Source organism: Petaurus breviceps, unplaced genomic scaffold, assembly GCF_028583685.1.
Source record: "Petaurus breviceps papuanus isolate PSGF00001 unplaced genomic scaffold, PetGlider_PUasm1.0 187, whole genome shotgun sequence".
In the NCBI taxonomy this organism is placed as follows: Eukaryota; Metazoa; Chordata; class Mammalia; order Diprotodontia; family Petauridae; genus Petaurus; species Petaurus breviceps.
Window position 1 is genome coordinate 10,699,453 of NW_027185799.1, and position 23,261 is coordinate 10,722,713.

Genomic DNA, 23,261 nt, shown 5'->3' on the forward strand with positions numbered 1-23,261 from the left:
CACGTTCCCTTAACAATCACATCACTTTCCTGCATAATCTTCAATGGTTCAACACTGGTGATGGAATAAACCTCCAATCCCTGAACTAGTATTCAAGATCATATGTAAGTGGGCCCCAGTTAGAAGTTAGCTTTTTAATTCTGACTCCCTGTACTTCCTTAGGAGGGCTGTCCGCTTCAGCCAGACTGGTCTAATTCCTGTCCCTGGTGCATTCATGCATAGACCTGTTGTTCTCTTTTCCTTTGTTCACATTGTTTTTCCCCAAATGCAGCATTTATGCCTATGCAAATCTTCCCCATCCTTTGAGGCCTGCCCCAAGAATGTGAATCACTGAAGGTATTCAAAGAGCTGTGACCTGACATCATCTCCCAATCCATTCTCAAACAGCATATAGATCATGGCCTATGTCTAAAATCATGGAGACATGGTGACATTCCCTGCAGGAGTCCTTTCCTCTCAGGTACTTGCATGCAGGGTTTTTTATGGAGACTGACTCACTGTCTCGTTTACATGGACCAGGGCTGACTACAGATTAGGGTATTAAGATGTCCCTTAACTATTAGATTTAAACACCAGCATAAGGAAACAAAGAGCTATAAAGCAGCATTGGAATGTCACCACATAAACCACAATAAACTCTTATTGCCCGTGGCTAGCAGGAGACAAAATATTATTCCAGAATACAGGAGACAGAAAAGTAAAGCTATTTTGGGATAGTGTGTACATGTTCATTTTTCCAGGGGACTAAATGGTGCCATAGTGGCCGCCAACAGTGATTGAACCTCCAGGAAGGGAAACACACACACACACACACACACACACACACACACTCACTCACTCACTCACTCACTCAAAACCAGTGCAATTAGGTTTGTGATAAACCCTTGTCTCAGAAAGTGTTGAATCAAAATAAAGAATTCTCATGTACACATGATTCTGAAATAGGGCTAATTAAAAAGTGAATTTGCTATCTTCATTCTAAATGAAATGTGCAATTGTATGCTTTTATGTGGATTTTGACTCATATGACAAAGCCAGCAGTTAATGCCAAGTTTGTCACCATTATGGAAAATAAAGTGGATCTACCTAGGGAGGCGATGCATTAAAACGGAATGAGCTCTGGGCATCTGGGTCCTGATTTTGCTTTGACATGCTAGCTGTGTGACCAAGAGCAAGCACTTCACCTCCTTCAGTCTCAGTTTTGTCATCTCTAAAATGGGTGTAAATAATGGATGGATTATCTACGTCATGGGGTTATTTTGAGAAAAATTCTCTGTTTTAAAGTCCTCCATAAATTAAAGTTACTATTACTTAATATTACTTCATTATACAAATACAATTTTAAAAACTGGGTTTTTCTAAATATAACTTGGAAACACCATTAATTTCAGTTAAAAAGGAAAACCGAATATGACTTTTTTCTAGTTGTATCTTAATAATGCTAGGTCTGTGACCATGTCATTAGATTCCCATTTATCTGTATGAATGGGGATCTAGCCACAGAGGGCCTGATTGGTGGGGAATGAGGGTCATTGTAGATCTTTATATTAAGATGGAAGGGAGGCATCTGGTGGCACAGTGGTTACAGCTTGGGCTTGGAGTCAGGAAGACCTGAGTTCAAATGCAGACTCTATGTAACCCTCAGCAAGTCACTTAACTACTGTCTGTCTCAGTTTCCTCATCTGTAAAATTAGGTCCTCTAGGGCTTCCAACTTCAGAGGCAGTGTTCCTTCTCATACTACTTGTTTTGGTATTGGTACATCTAAGAATGTACCAATTGGTACATACTAATGTACATTGGTACATTGGATTGGTACATCTAAGAAAGGGAAGTTCCTGAGAATGTGATGTGTATGTAGCTCCTACAGGCCTGGGATCAGAAAACAGAACCTGGCTTTTACCACTAGAATGCTGGGTTCCATAGGGCTGACCCTAATTATAAAGGTAGAGTGGAGATTCTCATTTCAATGAGCTGTTGTTTTTCAAGGTTCTCAAAAATTCCGAGAGAGTCCTACTTCCCCTTCATGCCTGTTGGAAACATGTTGACAAGCTTTGGGGTTCCTGAGGCTTTAAGATAAGGCTAATAAGATTCCATCATCCCCCCCTTCCAAGCAGGTCATAAGATCTAAGAAGGTCCAAGTTAAATGAGAAACATTCAACATAGCCAGTGCCAGGGAAGGCTCCTGCTAGTGAAGGTTATCAGAAACAGAAAATAATTAGCAAAGTAGTAGAACTGCCTGCCCTGTCGTGCCAAATCACTTGCACCTCTGAGGGCTTCAAGAACTCTGAGAGGCCACTAAGTTTCTCCTAAGAGGGAGGTCATATTGGGTGTTCCAAGAAAGGCAGGACATAGGCTTCTGTAATCAGGAATCAATATTCTGTGGGGCTGATGATTTTTCTAGCATTATCCTAGAGGAGGGGAGATCAGTGTGAAATGAGAATGCTTGTTTACAAGCTAACAATGCCTAGATTATTCTTGACCTGAAAAGTATGAATAGTCTTCACATTGTGGTCAAAGTAGCCCCTTACTCTAAGAGAACCTTGGAGTGTAGAAACTCATGTTGGAGTCTGAGTAAAGTTGTATTGGAATCTAGACAAACTAAAAGGCCAGACTGAGAATTGCCCCTACCTCGTGGAAAATTAGCAAAAGTTTCCACTGGGTGAGTCTGGATTCTCTAGGCAATGTGAGGATTTCCTGCTACCCCACTGTTGCTGCCTCCCTCCCTACTGCCTATACACAATCTCCCTTTCCATAAATTCAATCCAGTCCTGGAATCGTGCCAAGAGCTTCAGAAGACTGGACTACTCACCGAGGATGGCAGTATTCCCAGGACTCAAGACCAGCTGTGTTCCCAGAGGAGAAGTCAGCACAGAAGGAAGGTTGGGTCCATTGGCTGAAAGTAGGGCCTTCATGTCTTCCACTTGAGAAGGGGGATGGGGTGGATCTGTGAATAGGGAAATGATGAATCAGAGCCGGCTAAAACATAAAAATCTACTAGCTTTAGGAGTGGTGGGGAAGAGGAAGAGGTTAAGTATGAAAAGGTCAGGTGTTTCTGTTGCTGGCTTCTGAGAGGCACTTCTCTAGAGGAGACATCCATACTTCCACTGGAGTTGGGATCTGAGTTACAGGCTAAATATACTATGCCTGAAAAAACAAGGCTACTCCTGAGAATTGGGCACATTACTGTACAGATGTTCCTTACTTTGCGCCAAAAATGTGTTTCTGAAAACACAAATTGAGTTTTTATCAATCAAACCATATTTTGAGGATGTCACAGTGTTTCTAAGCAAGATACTGCCTTTATAAAATCTAATAGTTAGCTATCTTCCCATTTCCCACCTCTAGGCATTTGAGCAGGCCGTTCTCATGCCAGGAACACACTCGTGCCTCAAATTTTGTTGCAGCACAATGTTTAGATCTCTCCTTTGCCCTCATCACGCCTTACCTTGCATTATACTTTGTTGTGTTCATGTCCTAGCCTTTCCCTCAGTAGTATGCAAGTTCCTTGAGAAATGACCAAGTCATCTTTGTCTCCTCAGTGTCTAGCATAGTGATTTATACATTAAGTATTTAATAAACTTTAGCTGAAATGAAATGTTTGTAACCAATAGCTAAATGATCAAGGGGAAGTGACTTAACCATTTGGTGTCTCTATCAAAAGAGGAGGTTGAACTAGCTTCTTTCCAAGGTCCTATTAATTTCAAAAATTCTCTGAATTCTACATGTTGTTCAATGGTATGACCAACCTAAGCCCAAGTCTCCCTCTCCTTAAATTCTTCATTAAAATACAGGGTGTCCCAAAAGTCTTAGTGCCATTGTAAGGTTTAAGATGGTTTTATGCTCTTATGTCTAAAAGTAAATGGAAGCTATACCATATGCTTCTTCTATGTCTACCCTCCTGCCCTATACTTATAGAGCTCACAGTGAACCCTCAATAAATGTTTGCTGAATGAATGTAGGTCTGTGTTATTAGACTACAAACATACCTCTTGATTCTCAATAGTTGGCACTAGGTCTCAACTTTTTGAAAAAAAAATTCCACTTAAAAAATTTAAACTAGTTTTAAATGATTAAAAAAAGAAAATGAAACCACTTTTTATATTCAGAAAGTACCTGGAATAATGAATGAACTGTGATCAATAAAACAAGGTTATTTCTGATAAAAAAAAATTCCCTGAAGTGAGAATTTAAATAGCAATTTTCCGTCAGATTTGATTAAAGTGGGGAAGAAGTAACATTCCCCAAACAGTCTTTTCACCCGCTTTTCAATGGCACCGTAGTGCTAAACACAAGTTCACAGAATGTACACACTTCATTACCAGACCTACAGTAGCAGCTACACACCCTGGTTAATCTTTCATCTCTCCATTAGTAGAAAGTGATGGGGAAGTGTTATTAGGGAGGAAAACTCCATCAGTAAGTACCATAAATCAGTGAGGGGTAATGGTCCCACCCAGGCTCTGGGCTTAACAACGGCTTTTTGAGTCCACTCGTCCAGCTAGAAGCTCAGCCCATGACTGTGAAACTGAACACAAAGTAAACTTCATCCTTCACTGAACTGAGTTACTCTTGCTTTCTGAGCTGATTTGGGGCTTATATAGTCACTGGTAGAAACGGCAAACCCAACTGGGGCACTTGGTGAGTTACCATGAGTAGTCTTTTGGAAGCCAAAGTGAGCAGAGACTTCACACCAGCAGTCTGGTAAAAACTAAAGCCTAAATAATTTTTTTTCTCCTACTAAATCATTTCCATTCTAATAATAGCTCTATTTGTATGTGGGTAGGTACAGAGGTATAGCCCACTACTAAAGCTTTATAAGACCTTACTATGGCATGGAGGTGCTTTCGGATTCTTAAAGACTGCTGGTGGAACAAGCTCTGGTAAGTGTTACCAAGTTGAATAAAGACCCAATGATGGACCCTATTTGTCTGTCTGTCTATCTATCCACCCACCCATCCATCCACCTATCCACCCGTCCACCCACCCGTCCATCCATCCATCCATCCATCCATCCATCCATCCATCCATCCACCCACCCACCCACCAGGAACAAGCCTGGCTCAGATCCAGAGAGTGTCATTGCCAAGTGGACTGCCTGGTAATGAATTTTTTAATCATGTCAACTCTTGACCATCTATTAAGTTATAGAGAGGCTGCAATTTATGTTAGTGAAAGGAGCACCCCCCGTCCCGCCCCAAACCAATGAAATTATGATAGCACTTATTCTTGAAGTATTGAATTAGCATGTGTATATGTGTAAATATGACACCATTTATATTGCTCTCTTCCCCATGGAAAGTGTGTTATACTTGGAGTTTATGTGACAGCTCTGGTAGGCCCTGGATATGAACTGATGTCAGGAACTTTGATACCTGATGCAGGCTGATTTAATCAGCATACTGAGCCAGAGCAGGAAGTGGGGACATGGAGGTAGAGACAGGGTGACTGATATGTCCATAAATGCAGCCTCTACTGAGAAGAGATTTTGATTAGCTTCTTTGACCTATTCTTCACTGGTGTGTTTGGAAGGGCCTGTAACTCCCTTTGTCTCACTGGGTATAAAACTGTAGAGGCCTGGCCAGATAGCCCATCCAGGAGCAGTCATGTGTGTTGTTTCATTTTTTACCAGGGAAGATAAAGACAGAAACTCAAGCCAGAATTTGGCTTGAATCATCTGCGCCCACATGGCCTTTGTTCTCATGAGAATGAGGGTGCTCTAATGGTTTGTATGTTATTCAGCAGATATTGTCGTTAGTCTAAGACGGTTGAGCACGAGTCTCTGTTCCTTGATGTTCCGAATCTTATTACCATAAAATCATATATTTAGATTCTTTCCATCCCTTGATTCTCTAGGGCAAGGGAGAAGTTAGGGGAAGTTTAGGTTACATTAACAATGTTTGGTGAGAGCAGCAAGACAGGGAGGGGCAGCTGGTGTGGATGCTTTCAACTGAAATCCTGTCCACAGGCAGTTGACCTTGCAGCTGTTTACCTAGGACCACTAGATGGGTGTTTTCGGTCACTTCTCCGTGAAGATTGACTGCTCTGCAGGAGTAGAGCCCCTGATCAGAAAAGGAGACATTTGTAATCGACAGGGAGCCATCGTGCAGGTGGTAAAGGGGAGCCAGCTTGCTTTTATTCCTGAACCAAGTGACTTCTACTTCAGGCACACCTAGGAAGAAAAAAAAAACCTCATGAACACAAAATGCAGAGCAGGTGAACAAGGAGGCATTCAAGGTCACCCAGCCAGAGAGTGGTTGCATTTGATGCCGATAGCCTGTGCAGGGTCATTCCTTTAACTTCGATATGCCTTCAACTTCTCACTAGATTCTTTGTATGGTATTTACTTCAAAAAAGAACTAAGAGGGTTCCTTAACTGTGAGGAAACTTGAAGTGGAAGGTTAGAAAAAATATATACATATACACATAGTCTGTCTCTCTCTCTCTCTCTCTCTCTCTCTCTCTCTCTCTCTCTCTCTGTCTCACACACACACACACACACACACACATCTATCACACAGTCTTCCTGTTCATACTTTTAATATGGAACTCTTTTAAAAGTTCTTATGGAGGAAGGGTCTGTTTTCTAGGATCCTACTAAAGTGAGTAGCTACTCCCTAGTCATAGGGTTATAATCAAGGGTATGCTGAAAAAACGTTTAACAACTGACTCCTCCAAAACATGTATTCACAGCTTACTTTTAAATTTAATTTGTATCATTAGCATTTTCTTAAGTCTAAGCAATCAACAAAGCAACAAATTATGCCCTGATTTGTAATTTTTGCCAAATTCCAAAGTGTAAATGCTCCCAATGAAAGTTTAACAATCAGCTTTCCTGAGGTCGCTTTAGCACACAATGAATATTAATATTATAATGGGGCAGCGGGTTAAGGGTTGGCTAAGAGCACCTTGAGCTCTTTGGAAGAAAAACTGTTTCATTTTTGGTTTGCTTTGTTTTTATAACAAACTCCAGGAGGTACCGGTTACCTTTAGGATAAGATACAGATTTCTCTGTCTGGTATTTTAAACCATTCACTCCCTGTTTCCAGCCAGTCATTCCAGGTTTATTATACATGAGTACCGTCCCCTACCCCCTTATCCACATTCTGTGGTCCAACCAGACTGATCTGCTTGCACTTTATAAATTTCCGACAAGCTTTGCCCAGGTTTCCCTCACCATTCTCTCCCACCATGCTTGTCCTCTACAACCTCCTTCCTTTCACATCTTAGAGTACTTGGTCTCCTTCAAAACTTGGCTCAGCTGCCACGAATGCTTTCATGATTACCCCAGATGCTTGTACTTTTCCTCCCCCAATTACCTTGCATTTATTTTTTGTATATAGTCTATATGATGGACATGTTGTCTCCTATGAAAGAATAGAGAATTCTATCTCCTGACTCTCTTACTTTGGTCAGGGGATTGACTCGCCATGTCTGGAATGTATGCCCTCCTCACACCTGCCTTGAAGAATCTCCAGCTTCTTTCAAACCACAGTTGAAGAGACACCCTCTATGTGAGATTTCCCAGATCCATCCATTGAAATTACTTTGTCTATACCTAACGTTGAATTCCTCAGAAGAATGTAAGCTCTATGAGGGCAAGGACTGTCTCATTTTTGCCTTTGTCTTCCCAGCACCAAGTACAAGTATTTTGTACATGATAGTTGTTTTATAAATGACTAATTAAATACCATGCTGCCCCCACCCCCACTGCTTGTTTTTTTTCCCCCCTTTTCTTCCTTTAACAAATATTTATTGGTCCCATTTGGGGCTAAAGAGTGAACTCTCCCTTTGTCCAATCTATGATGGGTCCTGGCCACTCAGGCTCTCAGATTTGAGCTCCTTCTCAGACAATAACGCTTCTCTTTGTTTGCCTTGTGTGTGTTCACCCATTTATCAGATAGTTGCGCTTGATTTAGTCTGTGTTTCCTTCCTCCACTTGGTGGTTTGAGGATGGGCAGTTCAAGTTTTTGGCGCATCTGAGATCTCTTCTCTGACCACCTGGGCAAAAGATTGATTTGTTTTCTTCTTTTATTCTGTTGATGAATCATAATATTTGTGATTAAATAAAACCACCTGGACCCAGCACATTGACTGGGGAAGAGGGAATATTTCCCTAAAAGGGATGAGTAGTGAAAGTTATCTAGAGTCTTCTCACTTCAGTAGCTCACACAGATTTGCTGTAATCAAATGGTCACGTGCCTGTTTGAGAAGCCTGACTGGCATGTCTCCTCCACTTACAGACACATAAGAGGGGAGGTTGAATGCGAAAACCTGCTTTTTCAGGTATCGCCACTAGGGAGAGCAAGAGCATTACATGAACTTATCAATAAGGACTTGATCTTAAGAAGAAAGAGCCCTTAGACCGATGCTCAAGTAAGCCTAATTTTTAGTTAAATTTTAAAAGAAAAACTAAATACTAATTAGGAGAGGAATAACTCTGCAAAGTAAGCTGCAAACAAAGGTCCCTGGCCTTGTTCTCTCTGGCAAAAATAAGAAAAAAGAGGTCACCCCAAAAGAATGCCATCTGAGGCCAATTCTTTTCTTGGACTCTGAATTGTCCTTTTCTCCATGGATTGTAGAGTCTCCACTTAGGAAAGGGTCTGGACTTCCCAGCTTTTACTCCCTTCAAGGAACTAATGACTTCTAAAGAGAACATTATTCACAACAAGGGAACCTGCCTAAATGGTCCTTTAGTTTTATCAAGAAATGCTTTTTGAATGAACAAATGACCTCCGTTCTCAACTTAACTTCACGTAGAGCATGGGGCCAAGGTTTGCCTCTCTTTGTGAAGGCATGCCTGTTTTCACAGCAGTGCCCTCAAAGACCCCAATCCCTTTCTCTATATTATTAATTCTCGATGGATTTCAAAGCTATAGATTCTAGATCTGTTAAATTACATGCCATAACATTGATTTCTCATTATGTCAGATAGCATGGTTTGACTACCAAAAGAAACAGATAGATAAAGAATGAAAACAGGCAAAGCCAGAGGCAGTGAGGTATCTATGAAAAGAGTGTTGGACTTGGAATCAAGAAGTATATTTGAATCCTGCCTCAGACACTTACTAGTTGTGTGACCTTGGGCAAGTCACAAACCTCTTGGCTTGGTTTCCTAATCTGTAAAATGAGCATAATAAGAACATCTTGTTGGCATATTTGCTGTGAAGATTAAATGAGATAATGCATTTAAAGTGCTTTATAGTGTCATATACGTAGAACTATTATTATTAGGTGAGAATTCAGTACAGCTTGGATATTAGCACCTCCAACTGGCTGGCATCCATTCCTGAAGGGGTAGGATTTAGAACTTGTAAGGAAACTTAGGAGTCATTTGGTCCATCTCTCTCATTTGAAAGATCAGGACATTGAGAATAAAAGAATGGAAGAATCTTTTCTATGGTCACGTACATGGGTAGCAAGCAACAGAACTGAGATTTGAACCTAGGTCCTTTTTTGAAAAACAATTCCAGTGGCTCTTTCCATCATACCATGTTGCCTCATATCTCATTAGTAACATTTCTGTATGTTCATATTTTCTCCTTTGCCTATTATGTTCTCCTTCGCCATCACATCTGTCTGCTGAAATTCATCAAGGTCCAGCTCTTCCATTAAGCCTTCCCCAACCCCATAGATAAAAGTTGCTCTCTTCATTTTAAGAATACTCATGGTGATGTGTTTGTGTCTCTTAGGTAGTTACCAAATTCCATTATGTTGTAGTTGTCTGAGTATGCATCTTATGTCCCCAATTAAATGGCATGCTGCTTGAGGACAGGCTTAATATTTTGCTCATCTTTCTATATTCCTTCAGTACTGAGCACAATCTTTTGAACAAAGGAGGTTCTCCAATGAATTTTGGTGTTTCAAAAATGAAAGAATGAGTGACCTCCATTGCCTTATACCTGTTGCCTCCATTTGTAAAACAGGGGTCATTCAGACTGACATGGTATTTATAAGTTATAGATTCTTGAAAACATTGGGCTGACAAACTTGGAAAACTGAATTTAAAATAAAACCTGGGTTGAGGTTCTGTCCCCTCTGTTTAACTGTGTGACGTTGGGCAAGTTACTTTACCCCTCCAGATCTCAGTTTCCTCATCTGTTTACAGGCAGTTGGACTAGGTGATCTTCTAACATCTAACCTCCGCTACTTCATGATTTGTTGCTTAACCCCCATTCATAAAATGGGACATCCAGTTGGTTTGGCTGTTATGTATTATAAAATGGATTGAGATCATCAGGAGAAAAGATGCTATGTCAATGGCTGTAATGGCATTTATATTTTTTAAAAATAGAGTAAAGGCTTGAAGTTGTCTCCATAGTCTTCCAAAAAAAGACCTTCTGATTGTTTCTCATGTAGAGAGATGATCTGCTGTGGCTTAGCGGCACCTGTCAGCACGTGGCCTCTATCCCCCACCTCTTGGAAGTGGTGGCAACAGCAGCAACAGCTCTCATTGAAGAGAAATTCTACAGGAAATAGTTCTTTGATTTATTCATGAGTTCTCTCCTGAAGGCTTTTATTTAACGGATTTTTCTACGGGAGCCAGAGTTGCACATTCTGACCTGAATAATGACTTCTGTCCTGAACTTTTGGATGTGGTAGTGTTGGCATGCACACCCACTTTTGGTAAAGCATGATCTGAGCCATCAGCTTGAGTTAAAGAACTGTCCTTAGGATACATTGTGGAACAATATCCAGCTGTTTTACTGCTGGCTTTGATGTGTCTGAGATAATCAGAACAAGAGAGTAGAAAAAAATGAATAAGGAATCACAGAATTCTGGGAGGTATCTTTTCTATAGAGATGACCAAAATAGGTTTTGAAAGCTTTATTCTTACTCTCTTATTTGTCACAAATGCCTGAAATATTGACCTTTGTGTCTCTTGAAACAGTCTTAAGCTATTGTGTTTCCTTCACACTGTCACTTGTATCAGAGACCCTCACTCCTACAATGTTTGCCTTCTCAAGTGCATAACCTTTTAGCATCTTGTTATATCTTCAGTTGGGCAGCTCGGTGTCACATTGGATAGAGGGCTAGGCATGGAGTCAGGAAGATTCCTCTCTTGAGTTCAAATCTAGCCTCAAACATTTACTAGCTGTGTGACCCTGGGCAAGCCACTTAACCCTGTTTGTCTCAGTTTCTCATCTGTAAAATGAACTTGAGAAGGAAATGGCAAACCACTCCAGTATCTCTGCCAAGAAAACCCCAAATGGGGTCATGAAGAGTTGGACACAACTAAAAAATGATTGAACAACAACAAAAATATCTTCAGTCAGAGATGTTTTGGGGATAGTTGTGATTATATCACTATCTGTGAAAACATTTTTATAAAATGTTAGTGTGGAAGGGACCTGAGAGAATCACTTCATTTTGCAGATAAGGAAAACTGAAGCATTGAGAAGGGGGATGAGTTGCCCAAGTTGAAAGATGATCGTAATAATTAATAACGATAAATGCAAGGAAATTTGGAGACAATGCAATTTTATCGCTGAACACCATAAACAGTTAGCACCTACTGAATACGTACAAGACATGACATGGTGGCTTGAATTATATATCAGAAGCTCATGATCTTTCAAGGACTGAGGGAAGACAAATCCCTATAGTACAAATACATATCTTAAAATATCCTGAGGAACTCAGCCAATATATTATATTGGAACCAGACCGTTATCACAGACTGAATTGTTGCCTACAATCCCATGGACTTCACAATGATTCTTATGTTTTTAATATATGTCACTATCCCAAATACTCATAATTTCCAAGCTTTATGGAATGAAAAGCTTTCAAAATATAGAAACCTGGCCAAGGAGATTAAAATCATGGGGGAACAGGATGAGGTACATATCATCCCCGTTGTTCTGTCTGCTACTGGAGTTGTACCAAGGATGTTTTCAGTGAGCCTCCAGAGGATGAATTTATATCACAGTACTTTTATTCAACTGCAAAAAGCAGTTATCTTATCCATTTATGCAGTAGTTCATTGGATATTAAAGAATAATAACAGAATTTTGACTTGTCCCAGGACCATTTTCACCTTAATCCCACTGAAAAAGTTGAGAAAATGAGATGATGATAGTAGCAACAATGATGATGATGATGACGATAGTTCAGGATCAGGTGACTGCCACAAGAAACTACAGAAAGGTTATCCCTAAGGAGCCCAAACTTGTTGATTAAGCAGATTTTGCAATGATGTGGTAGAAAATATGTAACATATGGGCAGGATGCAAAAATTGAGCATTTTTCAGATACCTAGGAAGACGTGGTCAATAACAACAATTACACACGAGAAGTTCATTATATTCCTCATAAACTAACAGATGGCAAATCCCCATATTACAAATATAAATATACAAATACAAATCCATATATTACAATTGCAAATCCCCCAAATTCTTGAGAATTCAATATGTAAAGTCTGAAAGAACCAAAGCACCATTACAGACAGAACCATTGCCTGAAAACCTCTTGGATGTAACAATGATCCATATAAATATAACTATGGCATTTTCAAAATATTCTGCCATACTGAATACCCCCAAACTATATGTAATGGAAAAATTTGAAACTATAGAGATCTTAAGAAATTGAAACCATGTGGCAAATAGCATGCGGGACATGTCATCCCGTCTGCTGCTGGACTTGTCCTTAAGATTCTTTCAATGAATACACGGAAGATGAACTTACTGTTGTTCAGTTGCAAAAAAAGTCATTTTTTTCTACTTGTGTACTAGTTCACACAACACTAAATATAAAAGAAAAATAGAAGGGTAAGTGACTTGTCCTTGGACTATTTCAATCTGAACATTATTAAAAAAAGATGAAAAGAATGAGAAGTCATGATAATAATAATATAATAATAAATAATAGTTGGCATTTATTTTTAAGTTTGCAAAGCATTTTTTAATAGAACACCTCACTTGATATGTGAATATCCAGCACTCCTAACTGGTTTCCTAGCTACAAATCATCTTCCTTTTCCAATCCATTCTCTACATAGCCATCAAACTGATATTCCTAGTATCAGAAGCAGATTAGGTGGTGTAATGGGTCTGAAGTTGGGAAGACCTGAGCTCAAATCCAGCCTCAAATGCTTTGTAGCTGTATGACCCTTGGAAAGTCACTTGAAATTTTTCTGCCTCAGTTTCCTCATCTGTTCAGAGGTTTGTTGTGAGGACCAAATAAGATAATAATTGTAAAGTGCTTAGCACGGTGTCTGCCACGTAGTAAGGACTTAACAAATGCTTATTTCCTAATATGCACGTCTAACCATGTCATTCCCCTAATCAATAAACTCCAGCAGCTTTCTCTTCTCTTTAGAATTTTAGGATGCAATGCAAACTCCCATTGTATTTGTTTAAGCCTTTCTCAATTTGGACCCAACCCCCTTTTCCAGTCTCATCACCTCTTACTCCCTTTCTTATTCCCCACAGCCCAGCCAGACTGTACTTCTCGTTCCTTACACATGACAATCCATCTCTTGTCTCTGTCCCTTTGCACTGACTGTTTATTCACACCCACCTGGAATTCACACCCACCTCCTCTCCACATCCTGGACTCCATAACTGTTAGAACTGTTCTCATGCCACCTTCTAGAAGAAAGCTTCTTGATTCCCTGCAACTGGCACTGTTCTCTCCCCTTCTCATAAACTTGCTCCCTATTTATTTTGTATACACTTTTGTTGTTGTTCAGTTATTTCAGTCGTGTTGGACTCTCTGTGACTTCATCTGGGCAGAGATATTAGAGTGGTTCACCAGTTCCTTCTCCAGCTCATTTTACAGATGAGGAAACTGAGGCAAACAGGGTCAAGTGACTTGCCAGGGTCACATAGCTAATAAGTGTCTGAGGTCAAATTTGAACTTGGGTCTTCCTGACTGCAGGTCTGGTGCTCTATCCATTGTACTAGCTAACTGCCTATATCCATTTTACATATACTTTTGTTGCTGTCCCTCTGATAGAATGCAAATTTCTTGAGGGTAGGGGCTATTTAGTTTTGGTCTTTATATCCCTAGTGCCTAGCCCAGAATCTGTCACCTAGTAGAATACTTAATAAATGCTTTATTAATTCATTGTTCAATTGATAAATTGTAACACTTTGGGGGAAAGGTGCTGTGTCAGATTGCACAGTCATTTTCAATGCTGGCTGAAACATTTTTGCTTATACACTATTTTTCAGCAGAATTCTTCCAATTGGCATTGGTACGAGATGAGTTTCCAGAATTCTTCTCTGCTAGCTTGCTTGTTTACCATTCTCTCTGTGGGTTTTAGTCAGGTTGCAGCCAATTACTTTCGTCACAGCATATTATGATGTGACAGAAAGGATGCATTGAGAAGGGAAAATGGAGCATAAAAATACCAGAAGCTTTCATTTACATCAGAAGACAGACTATTGCCTGAAGCTATGATTCCTACAAGTTGTTTGCATGAGCTCTGCTTTCCAGTCACTCCAATGCCCGTTAGAGCTAACAAAAAGGAAATAAAATAGTCTGCCTTGAATTTTTCCTCCTTTTGATTCATATCATATCAATAACATAATGCTCCCCCTTGTTGCTTAAAATGAACTAGTCTGCTCACAAGGGCCTGGCAGAGGATCTAACTATAGGATTTAGTAAATGTAATCTCCACTGAGCTGCCTAGAAGAGTCACATTGTAATTTTCCTCCTTTAATCCCAGAGAGAGTAAATGAGCTAACTATACTCTGGCCTGCTTGTCATGTTGTAAATCTGAATTGTATTTGCTCATCAGCCCCCTGGCAATTTTTCCAGAATCACACACCTGACTTTTTTTTTTTTTGCTTTTTGGAGGGGGGAGGATAGGGCAATTGAGGTTAAGTGACTTGCCCAAGGTCACACAGCTAGTTTTTGTGTGTATGTGTCAAGTGTCTTGAGGCCAGATCCAAACCCAGGTCCTCCTGACTCCAGGGCCAGTGCTCTACTCACTGAGTCACCTAGCCACCCCCATCACACCTGACTATCTAATGCCCTTGCACTGACTAAGTAGGCATTTAATAAATTCTGATTTAATTGTGTAGTTGACAGGAGACTACAGAAACACCTAGTGTAATCATAAGTTCAAGAAGTATTCTATGGAAAATGGGTCAACAAGAAATGAGAGAATACTTTTACTTGTCTTATCACCATTGGTTGTTTGAATTTTGTCTTCCTATGTATCTCCGTACACATCTGTCCTTCCCTCTTAGTTTAGTCTATTTGTCCTTTTTATCACCCCTAGTATGAGCTTTTCTCACTCTTGGTTCCAGATTCATGGCAGGATCTGCCTTTATCCACCTGCTAAATACTCTCCAAAACAAGAAGAAGCCCTAAAACTACAGGAAACATTTTCCTCCTTAGGTAAAGAGAAGTGGTGCAAAAAAGTCAGAAGAGCTGATTTTGAGTCCCAACTATAGCCATTTACTCGCTATTGTAACCTTGGGGGTAAGTCACTTAATCTCTCTGAACCTTAGCTTCCTCATCTGTAAAATAATAGGATTGCACTAAATGATCTCCAAGGTCCCTTTGGTCCCTGAGATTCTGTGTCTATAAGTATGGACCCCACCCAACCCACACTAGCTCCTCCTCTGTGATAAACCACAGAACCTAAATAAAGAACATTTTCTGAATCTAGACTGAGAGTGATTTATGTGTCATCAAGAGGATCATCCCCAATAATGACCTCTTGTAATGCCTCACCCCTGGCATGGAAATGACCCTGGGTTTTTGAAGGTTATACTAGTGGAACACCAACTTCAGAAGTTCCTACCAAGTTAGGAAGGCTTTCAACACAGACCTAGTGATGGATTATGTGTCTATCATTTGAGGATTAGTGTATCAAAAGGTAGAGTTGTTATCAACGGATCAGCCATTAGGTACTGGTTTTCTTTGGCTACAGGGACACACAAAGATTGTGCTCTACATCTGAAGGAAATACCCACAATGAAGAAATTATGGATACTTTCAATTCTGAAGAATGATGATACCCAAGACAAGGAGGCAAAATCATACAGAACTAGTGCAATAAGCTAAATTTTCAACTGTCACTATTTTTTGTTGTTGTTCATGGTTTAATTTCTTTTATTCTCGAGGCCTGGGTAGAATGTTCCTGGAGATCTTTCACACACTGAAAGTTGATGTTTGATGTAAACTCTTTTAAAGAAGTCTTCCACACTGGAAGGGATGGCAGAGCAAATGCATTATTTGCTGACTACTTGTTCTTTTGTTTGGTTCTACCTTGTTAAATGCTAAGGGTTTTAGAGAATACTTCATTTCTCATTTTGCATATTTATTTGATTTTTTTTCTTACATGCATTATTAAATTTATAATAAAGTTAATTTGTAGCTCTTTTCTGGGTTCCTACTATGGTAGACACTATCCTTTAATCAAAGGGACTTGCCATTATCAGTAGAAACCCTAGAAAGAAAGTAATGTGTTTGTATTGCACTGTAAGGTGTTTGTACTGCACTGTAAATTGTTTGTACTAGAGGGTTGAAATTAGAGTCATGAACACATGGGTTTAGATCCTGCCTTTGACATTTACTAATTGTGTGACCAAGGGTAAGTCACTTGACCCCTCTGGGCTTCAGCTTCTTACTCTACAAATTGGGGCTAATAATACTTCTGGTATTAATAATAATAATGTTTTTAGTCATTTCAGTCATATCTGATACTTTGTGACCTCATTTGGGGTTTTCTTGGCAAATATACTGGAGTAGTTTGCCGTTTCCTTCTCTACCTCAAAGGGAGGCATGAAGTTCAAATGAGTTAACACATATAACATGCACTGCGTCACTTAGAGATGTACAAATCCTATCTAAATAAGATCTAAGGGAGAGAGTCCTGACAAGGGGCATCCAAGGAAGATCTTCATGAGTTGGAACTGGAAAGATTGGTAGGATTTTTCAACTATGGGGATGGTGGGCATTTCAGGCACAGAATAGTGTGGGTACCACAGTCATAACTTAATCTCAGTGCTTACAAAGGAAATATTCCTGGGGGGAATATTCAGACCAGAATGCTCCTAAGAAAGGACAGTGGATCATTTCTCACCTGCAACTTGGCAGCTGATCGTCACATTTACTCCCTGGATAGTTTTAATGACACTTCCCACATCAACTGTGACAGCAGATAAATCTGTATTGGTCACAGCCATCCTTGATGTCTTCACTAATGGTTTTCCTGTAAACAAGAAGCAACACCAGATGTTACAGGAAACAGATATAGCCAGGGGTTGGGGAGATCACATTTATAATATGATGGACCAGCAGTTACTGGGGTCTGGAAATCACTGACAAATCTGGGTTAATCCATTTTTTTTTCGTTTTACTTTGACGTTGCTTTCTTCATATTATCCATTGTTATGTCTATAGTATATAGAATTCCTTGATTTTTTTGGTCCTATATAGTTAATTTTTTTGTCTCGTGAATTTTTACAGAGGCATCCAATGTTCTAGGAAATGTTTCTTACCATTTTGTTTTGCACTAATAAAACATGGTTATCAAGTAACATTATATACTATAATTATCAGTTGTGATGTTGTATCATCCTGCTATAGTATAAGCTCCATGAGATCAGGGACCTTGCTCGAGCAAATTTTTAGATCTCCCTCAGCACACCACATAATTCTCTGTTTACAGCAAGTACTTAATAAATGTTTGTTAAATGAATGAATAACAGGTGCTTAGCATACAGAGATAGATAATTGAATCTCCAGAAGTAGTCTTCTTTCCCTGCCTTAGTAAATGTAGTGACTTAATCTGATTTTGATGACTGTGACATCATTATGACCATTGATTTTTACATAGTGATGCCCTCAAAGGCTATTGAAGTTGGGAGAGCTTAGATTACCATTAACCTACATTTCCTTACAAACTCACTATACTGCATAGGTTGTTGTTTTCTTTGGTTTGCAAATAGTTGGCATACAGACATGTCTCAGGGCCGATTAAAGTGGATAGAATTTAGCTTGACGTTTTTCATTGATGACTTCCATAGATCTGTGCTGTTTTCCTTGGTAGTTTTTTTTCCCCCTCTCTCTCTCTTTCCTGATGAAAGATATCTTTTTCTGTTGTCATTTTTTTTACTATTCAATTGGCTTCTTGCTACCCTGTCACCACGTCTAAGGCTAAATATCCCTGTTTCCTTCAATAATACAACAGATATCCAGTCCAACAATAGCTCCTTCCTCAAAGACCTTCCTGGGGGGACTGGGTGGACCTGGAACAACCTATACTCTGCAGTCATACCCTTTGAAGACAAGGGTCACCTCCATGCCACAATGATTATCTCATATAACTCTGGAAAAACATGCAACTTTGGGGAACCAATATGGGTTCAACCAAATCAGAAGAAATTTTATTTTTCCATAGAAATCTGAGCAAGCTCTCACCTTAACATCTAGTGAAATAGTTCTCTCAGAACAGAATCATCAATCAATAAAATCATTATCTGGTTCACACACAAGCTAATTGAAACAACTGAGGAACAGCTTTAGAAACAACCACCAGAGTGGAAAAACCCAACAAGATTGTGTGTGCTTTATTGGAGCTACTAAATCAAATGGGGGAAAGAATTCCAGAAGAATTGGTTTTCCAATGAGGTTTCTGAGATCTCTTTATGAGATACAATATATGTTGACCATTAAACCTATAAAAAGTAGAAAAAAAGAACCATGTCCCAGAAGGAGGTATTTTTCTGTCTTTCTCTTCATGTGAAAAATTCATGTAAATAGGACCATGCTCTCTTCTTTCAGGGGGAGCTATGTGCTTCCCTAAGTCCTTGTCTTTTCTCTATTTTTCATTGCTGATGTTTGTGAAATGTCAAGAGTTACAGTATCTCTTTTATGATATTTTAAAATCAATGACAACTTCAAACTTCTCCCTTATGGTTATGACCTCACTGATGGTCTACACCTGGAGAGCTGCTCATCTGCATTGGTAAGTGGAACTAAGCCATTGATCCAGACTGAAGCAATTTACTGGATAACTACTGCTTTCCTTCAAATCCTGCCCAGACCGATCAGTTGCTGAACCTTCCTAAGCAACTTGGCTGAGAACTTAATCTGCCTCACTAAGGGGACTCTTAAAGTTGTATTTTCAGCTTCATATGTGTACGCTGGAAAGTTTTCCCTTAGTTTATTTATGCTATAACATAAACTATAGGTTTATATTTCAAAAAAATAGGGGGTAGAGATGGGTAACATTTCAGTATGAGTCTTCCATACTCCTGAGAGAGAAATGGCCTGGTAGATAAACTCACTGTCCAAAGACCAGGTAAATTACAGATTAGAAAGGAAGTAGGTAGACATAAAATGAATTCTATTGGGTCTTTGGCTATGTGTAATGTATACTTTCTGGTGTAGTGTGAGCCTCTCTTCTCAGTGTATCTCAGGTTTGCATATCAGGCCACGTTCTGATCAATCCCAAATCCTGGGAGGTACATCTAATAAATCTAGAAGACCCTCAGGTGGGTAAGTTAATTATGGAAATACTCTGATGTTCTCATTCAGATTTTGGGAGATCCAGGCTGAATCATGACCCCTTTGAACTTCTCAGAGTGAACTGGAATCCACTGGGGACCCAGGCCTGGACTTCAAGCATGTTTTCTGATGTAGACATGAACCATATAACTTCTGGCCCTGGACACTGTCTGGGGTCTTGAAGTAACCAGACACTCTCATCTTCTTTTATTTCTATTTTTAAAAGAATTAATTTTGAAATCAATGTTAAATAACAAGACCAATTAGGTTTATAACAATTTATGTTGAAAAAGTTTACACATACCAATATCTATAATAACATATCAGTTATTCTCTCCCTTAGTGCCTTTTTCTATGGTTTTTGTTTATTTGTTGCTATACTCGAGTATAATTTTTTTTTGATAGCATTCTCAGGGCAGAAATGTTTTCCATTAATATAATTTAGTAATAAGTGTACTTATAGTTCAGATAAAATGCACATACAACTCTGGGGCTCTGTTTTGACTGACATTTAAGTATCTATACCTATGGTGTAGGTAGGCTCTCTGCCAGATGCTGAAGATACAAACATATCTCTGAATCCCAGAATTCTAAAGTTGGAAGGGACCTTAGTAACCATCTTGTCCAATCCAAACCAGAAAAAGAATGTTCTTCACATTGTAACTGACAAATGAGCATCCAACTTTTGCTTGGTGACCTTTAATAAGAGGGAAAGCCATTACCTTCCAAGGCAGCTTTTTCTATTTCAGGGCAGCATTAAGTATTAGAAGTTTTCTCTAATATTAGACCTAGTTTTTTTCTCTTTGCAACTTCTCTCCATTGCTCCTACTTTCTGACCTCTTGGGAGAGGCAGAGTAAATCTAATCTGTCTTTTAGGTCTAATCTGTTCCTCAAGTATTTGAAGACAACTTTTATGGCTCCCCCTAAATCTTCTCTTTTATAGCATAGACATCCTCAGTTCCATCATAATCTATATGACATGGCTCAAAGTCCTTCATCATTCTTGTTGATTTCTTCTGGATACTGCCAAGTTTATCCATTTCCTTTCTAAAATGTGACACCCGGTACTGAAGACCATACTCCAGATATTGCCTGACCAGGCAATAATACAGTGGCAACTGTCACTTCCCTATCCCTAGACATCATGCTCTCAATGAAGTCTAGGATCACATTAACTTTCTTGGGTGCCACACAACGTCACTGATTCATATTGAGCTTACAATACACTAAAACTCCCATATTTTTTCCCCTGGACATTCCCTTCTAACCATGTGTACTCTGGTACAGTCATCTTCCTTACTTTGTACTTTGAAGTTGATTTTTTTAAAACTCTGTAAGGTAAAGACTTCATTTTTTTTTGCCTTTTGGAGGGCAATTGGGCTTACGTATCTTGCCCAAGGTTACATGGCTAGTTTTTTTGTGAGGGTGTTAAGTGTCTGAGGCCAGAATCGAACTCGGGTCCTCCGACTCCAGGGTGGGAGCTCTTACTCACTGCACCACCTAGCCACCCCTTAAAGATGTCATTCTTAAAGAGCTTACAAATTTAGTAGGAGGAAAAGTAACCAATTAATCAACAAGCACTTTAAGCATCTACAATGTGGCAGGTGCCATGCTAGGTGCTGGGATATCAAGACAAAAGCAATCAATTTTTGCCATCGAATAGTTTACATTCTATCACATACACAAAGAACTATTATACATGGTGTAATCTGTAAGGCCATTTTTCAGTTCTTTAGTCCAAGGAGCCAAGGTATTCTTTGAATCTTAGTTTATAGAATGAAAACCTGATATGTAGTTTGTGCTGTACTGCTATAAACTGACATCATCTCCCATTCAAAAACTGATTCATATCCCCAAGAAGTTGGAAGCATCCCCATTCTCTGGGGTCTCATTTACAACATTTGTGATCACACTTTATTGTTCAGTCTCTTTATATGACTCTCTCTAGGGTCCCCTCTGGCTTCTTCTTCTCTCCTTTGCCGCTCTAAATCTGCTGGGATTCTCCAATGTTTTCTTCAAAGAAATGAAGACCAGCCTGACAATACCATTCACTTGCTTTATTTCAGACAGGTTTCCAGTAATTGTATTAAATTCTGGTAAACAAAGGATATTTAGTCTGCTATGGAGCTGAACCATAGCTGGATAAACATAAATAAGAAAGTCAATCCTCAAGGAACCATTATTTGCTGGTAATTGGAGGAATGTCAACAGTACCATGGCCTTTTAGCAGGTAAGGGGAAGAATCATGTAACCAGAATGGAACAGAGCATCTGTATCCAGTAGAGAGAGATGCAGAAAGATTGCTAACTGGAAGAAATTAAGGGAAAGGCAAATCTCATATCCACAAAAACCGCATTAAAAAATCTGACATTAATCTACCCTGGGGCTTCACCACTTAGCTCAATGATCATTGAACTCTGATCCTGGTGAAGCCAGCAGCTAAGTTTCCATTCCTCGTACAGTCACTGAGTTACCAGGACAGAAATTTTGATACTAAACAGATATAAGGCAAGAGCATGTCATTGTTTGAATATGGGGTCACCTAGTATGGGGGAAAGAAGAATGGAGAAAGAATTTAATTTTTTAAAAGAAAGAACGCTGGGCTTGGAGCCAGAAGACCTGTGTTCAAATTATGACTCTGGCATTTACTTACTACCTATGTGGCCTTCAGCAGAGAATTATAGTAACTGACCTGGAAGTCAAGAGACAAGGGAGTTAATAATATAATAAAAGCAACATGTTTATATAACACTTTAGCACTTACAAAAACACTTTTCTTAACAACTCAGGTAAGTAATGTGTTGTTATCTCCATTTCACAGAGGGGAACACGATATTTTGTCCAAGGTCACACAGGTGGTAGCTGTTAAAGCTGTAATACCTGTCTGGCTCTTTTCCTAACTCTGGGTCCAGTGCTCTTTGGAATATACCATACTGCATCTCAACAATGTGTTAAGTTTTAATTCTACCAGGGTGACACTGGGCAAGTCACTTTAGTCCTCAATTATATCACTCATAAAATGGGGCATTTGCTTTGGACGATCTGAGAAATCTTTTTTTCCTAAAATTCTATATTTAAAAGGAAAATTTTCCATCATTATTGGCATAAAGCTGGAGATATTTCCTAGGCTATACTCTTCTCTTCCTGTGTACCCTTGCCAGAACTTCAAACTCATTATGTCCCAAACAGGACTTGTCATCTTATTTCTGTTGATTAATCAACAGAAATATCCCTCAATTACTCAGGCTCAAAAATTTAGTCATCTCTGACTCTCCCCTGTCCCTTACTTCCAACACTAAATGAGTTATTAAGTCCATCACAACAACTTTATCATCTGTTTTCCTTCCTACCTACTCATGCTGCCATCACCCTAGCTTAGGCCTTTGTCACTTCTCACACAGACTTTGTAATAACCTTCCAATTGGTTATTCTATTTGCCCTTCCACATAGCTTTCACAAAGTTTCCAAACTAACCTTCCTAACCATGTCACTTCCCTCCTTGAAAGTTCCAGGGGATTCCTCTTGGCCATAGGATAAATATATAAACTCTTAGGTCAGACACAAACCGTTTCCAACTTGCCTTTCCAGCCTCATTTCATGGTATCTGCTTAACAGTCTATATCCTAGAGACTAGGCCTTCCCAAGTCTCATGATGTACTTTTGGCTTTAGTGAATTCATGAGGATCAACTTCCACGTTAGAAACAAATTTCCTCAACATCTCTGTTGCTGGACTTTTTCTAACAAGAGTTAGCTTACATACCACTTGCTTCATAAAGCCTTCCC

At 39.4% G+C, this 23,261-nt stretch overlaps 1 protein-coding gene across 4 annotated transcripts in view; it reads right to left on the reverse strand.

Annotated features, from left to right (window-relative positions):
• The window catches only part of ADAMTSL1 (ADAMTS like 1), a 1,086,428-nt gene that overhangs the window by 51,914 nt on the left and 1,011,253 nt on the right, over positions 1-23,261 (reverse strand). For all 4 annotated transcript variants that reach the window (XM_069090660.1, XM_069090659.1, XM_069090661.1 and 1 more), the window contains 3 exons: positions 17,049-17,177; positions 5,991-6,170; positions 2,811-2,945 (listed from right to left, as the gene is read on the reverse strand). In XM_069090660.1, coding sequence (XP_068946761.1) covers positions 2,811-2,945; positions 5,991-6,170; positions 17,049-17,177 — 444 coding nt within the window. The remainder of the gene's footprint in view (positions 1-2,810; positions 2,946-5,990; positions 6,171-17,048; positions 17,178-23,261) is intronic.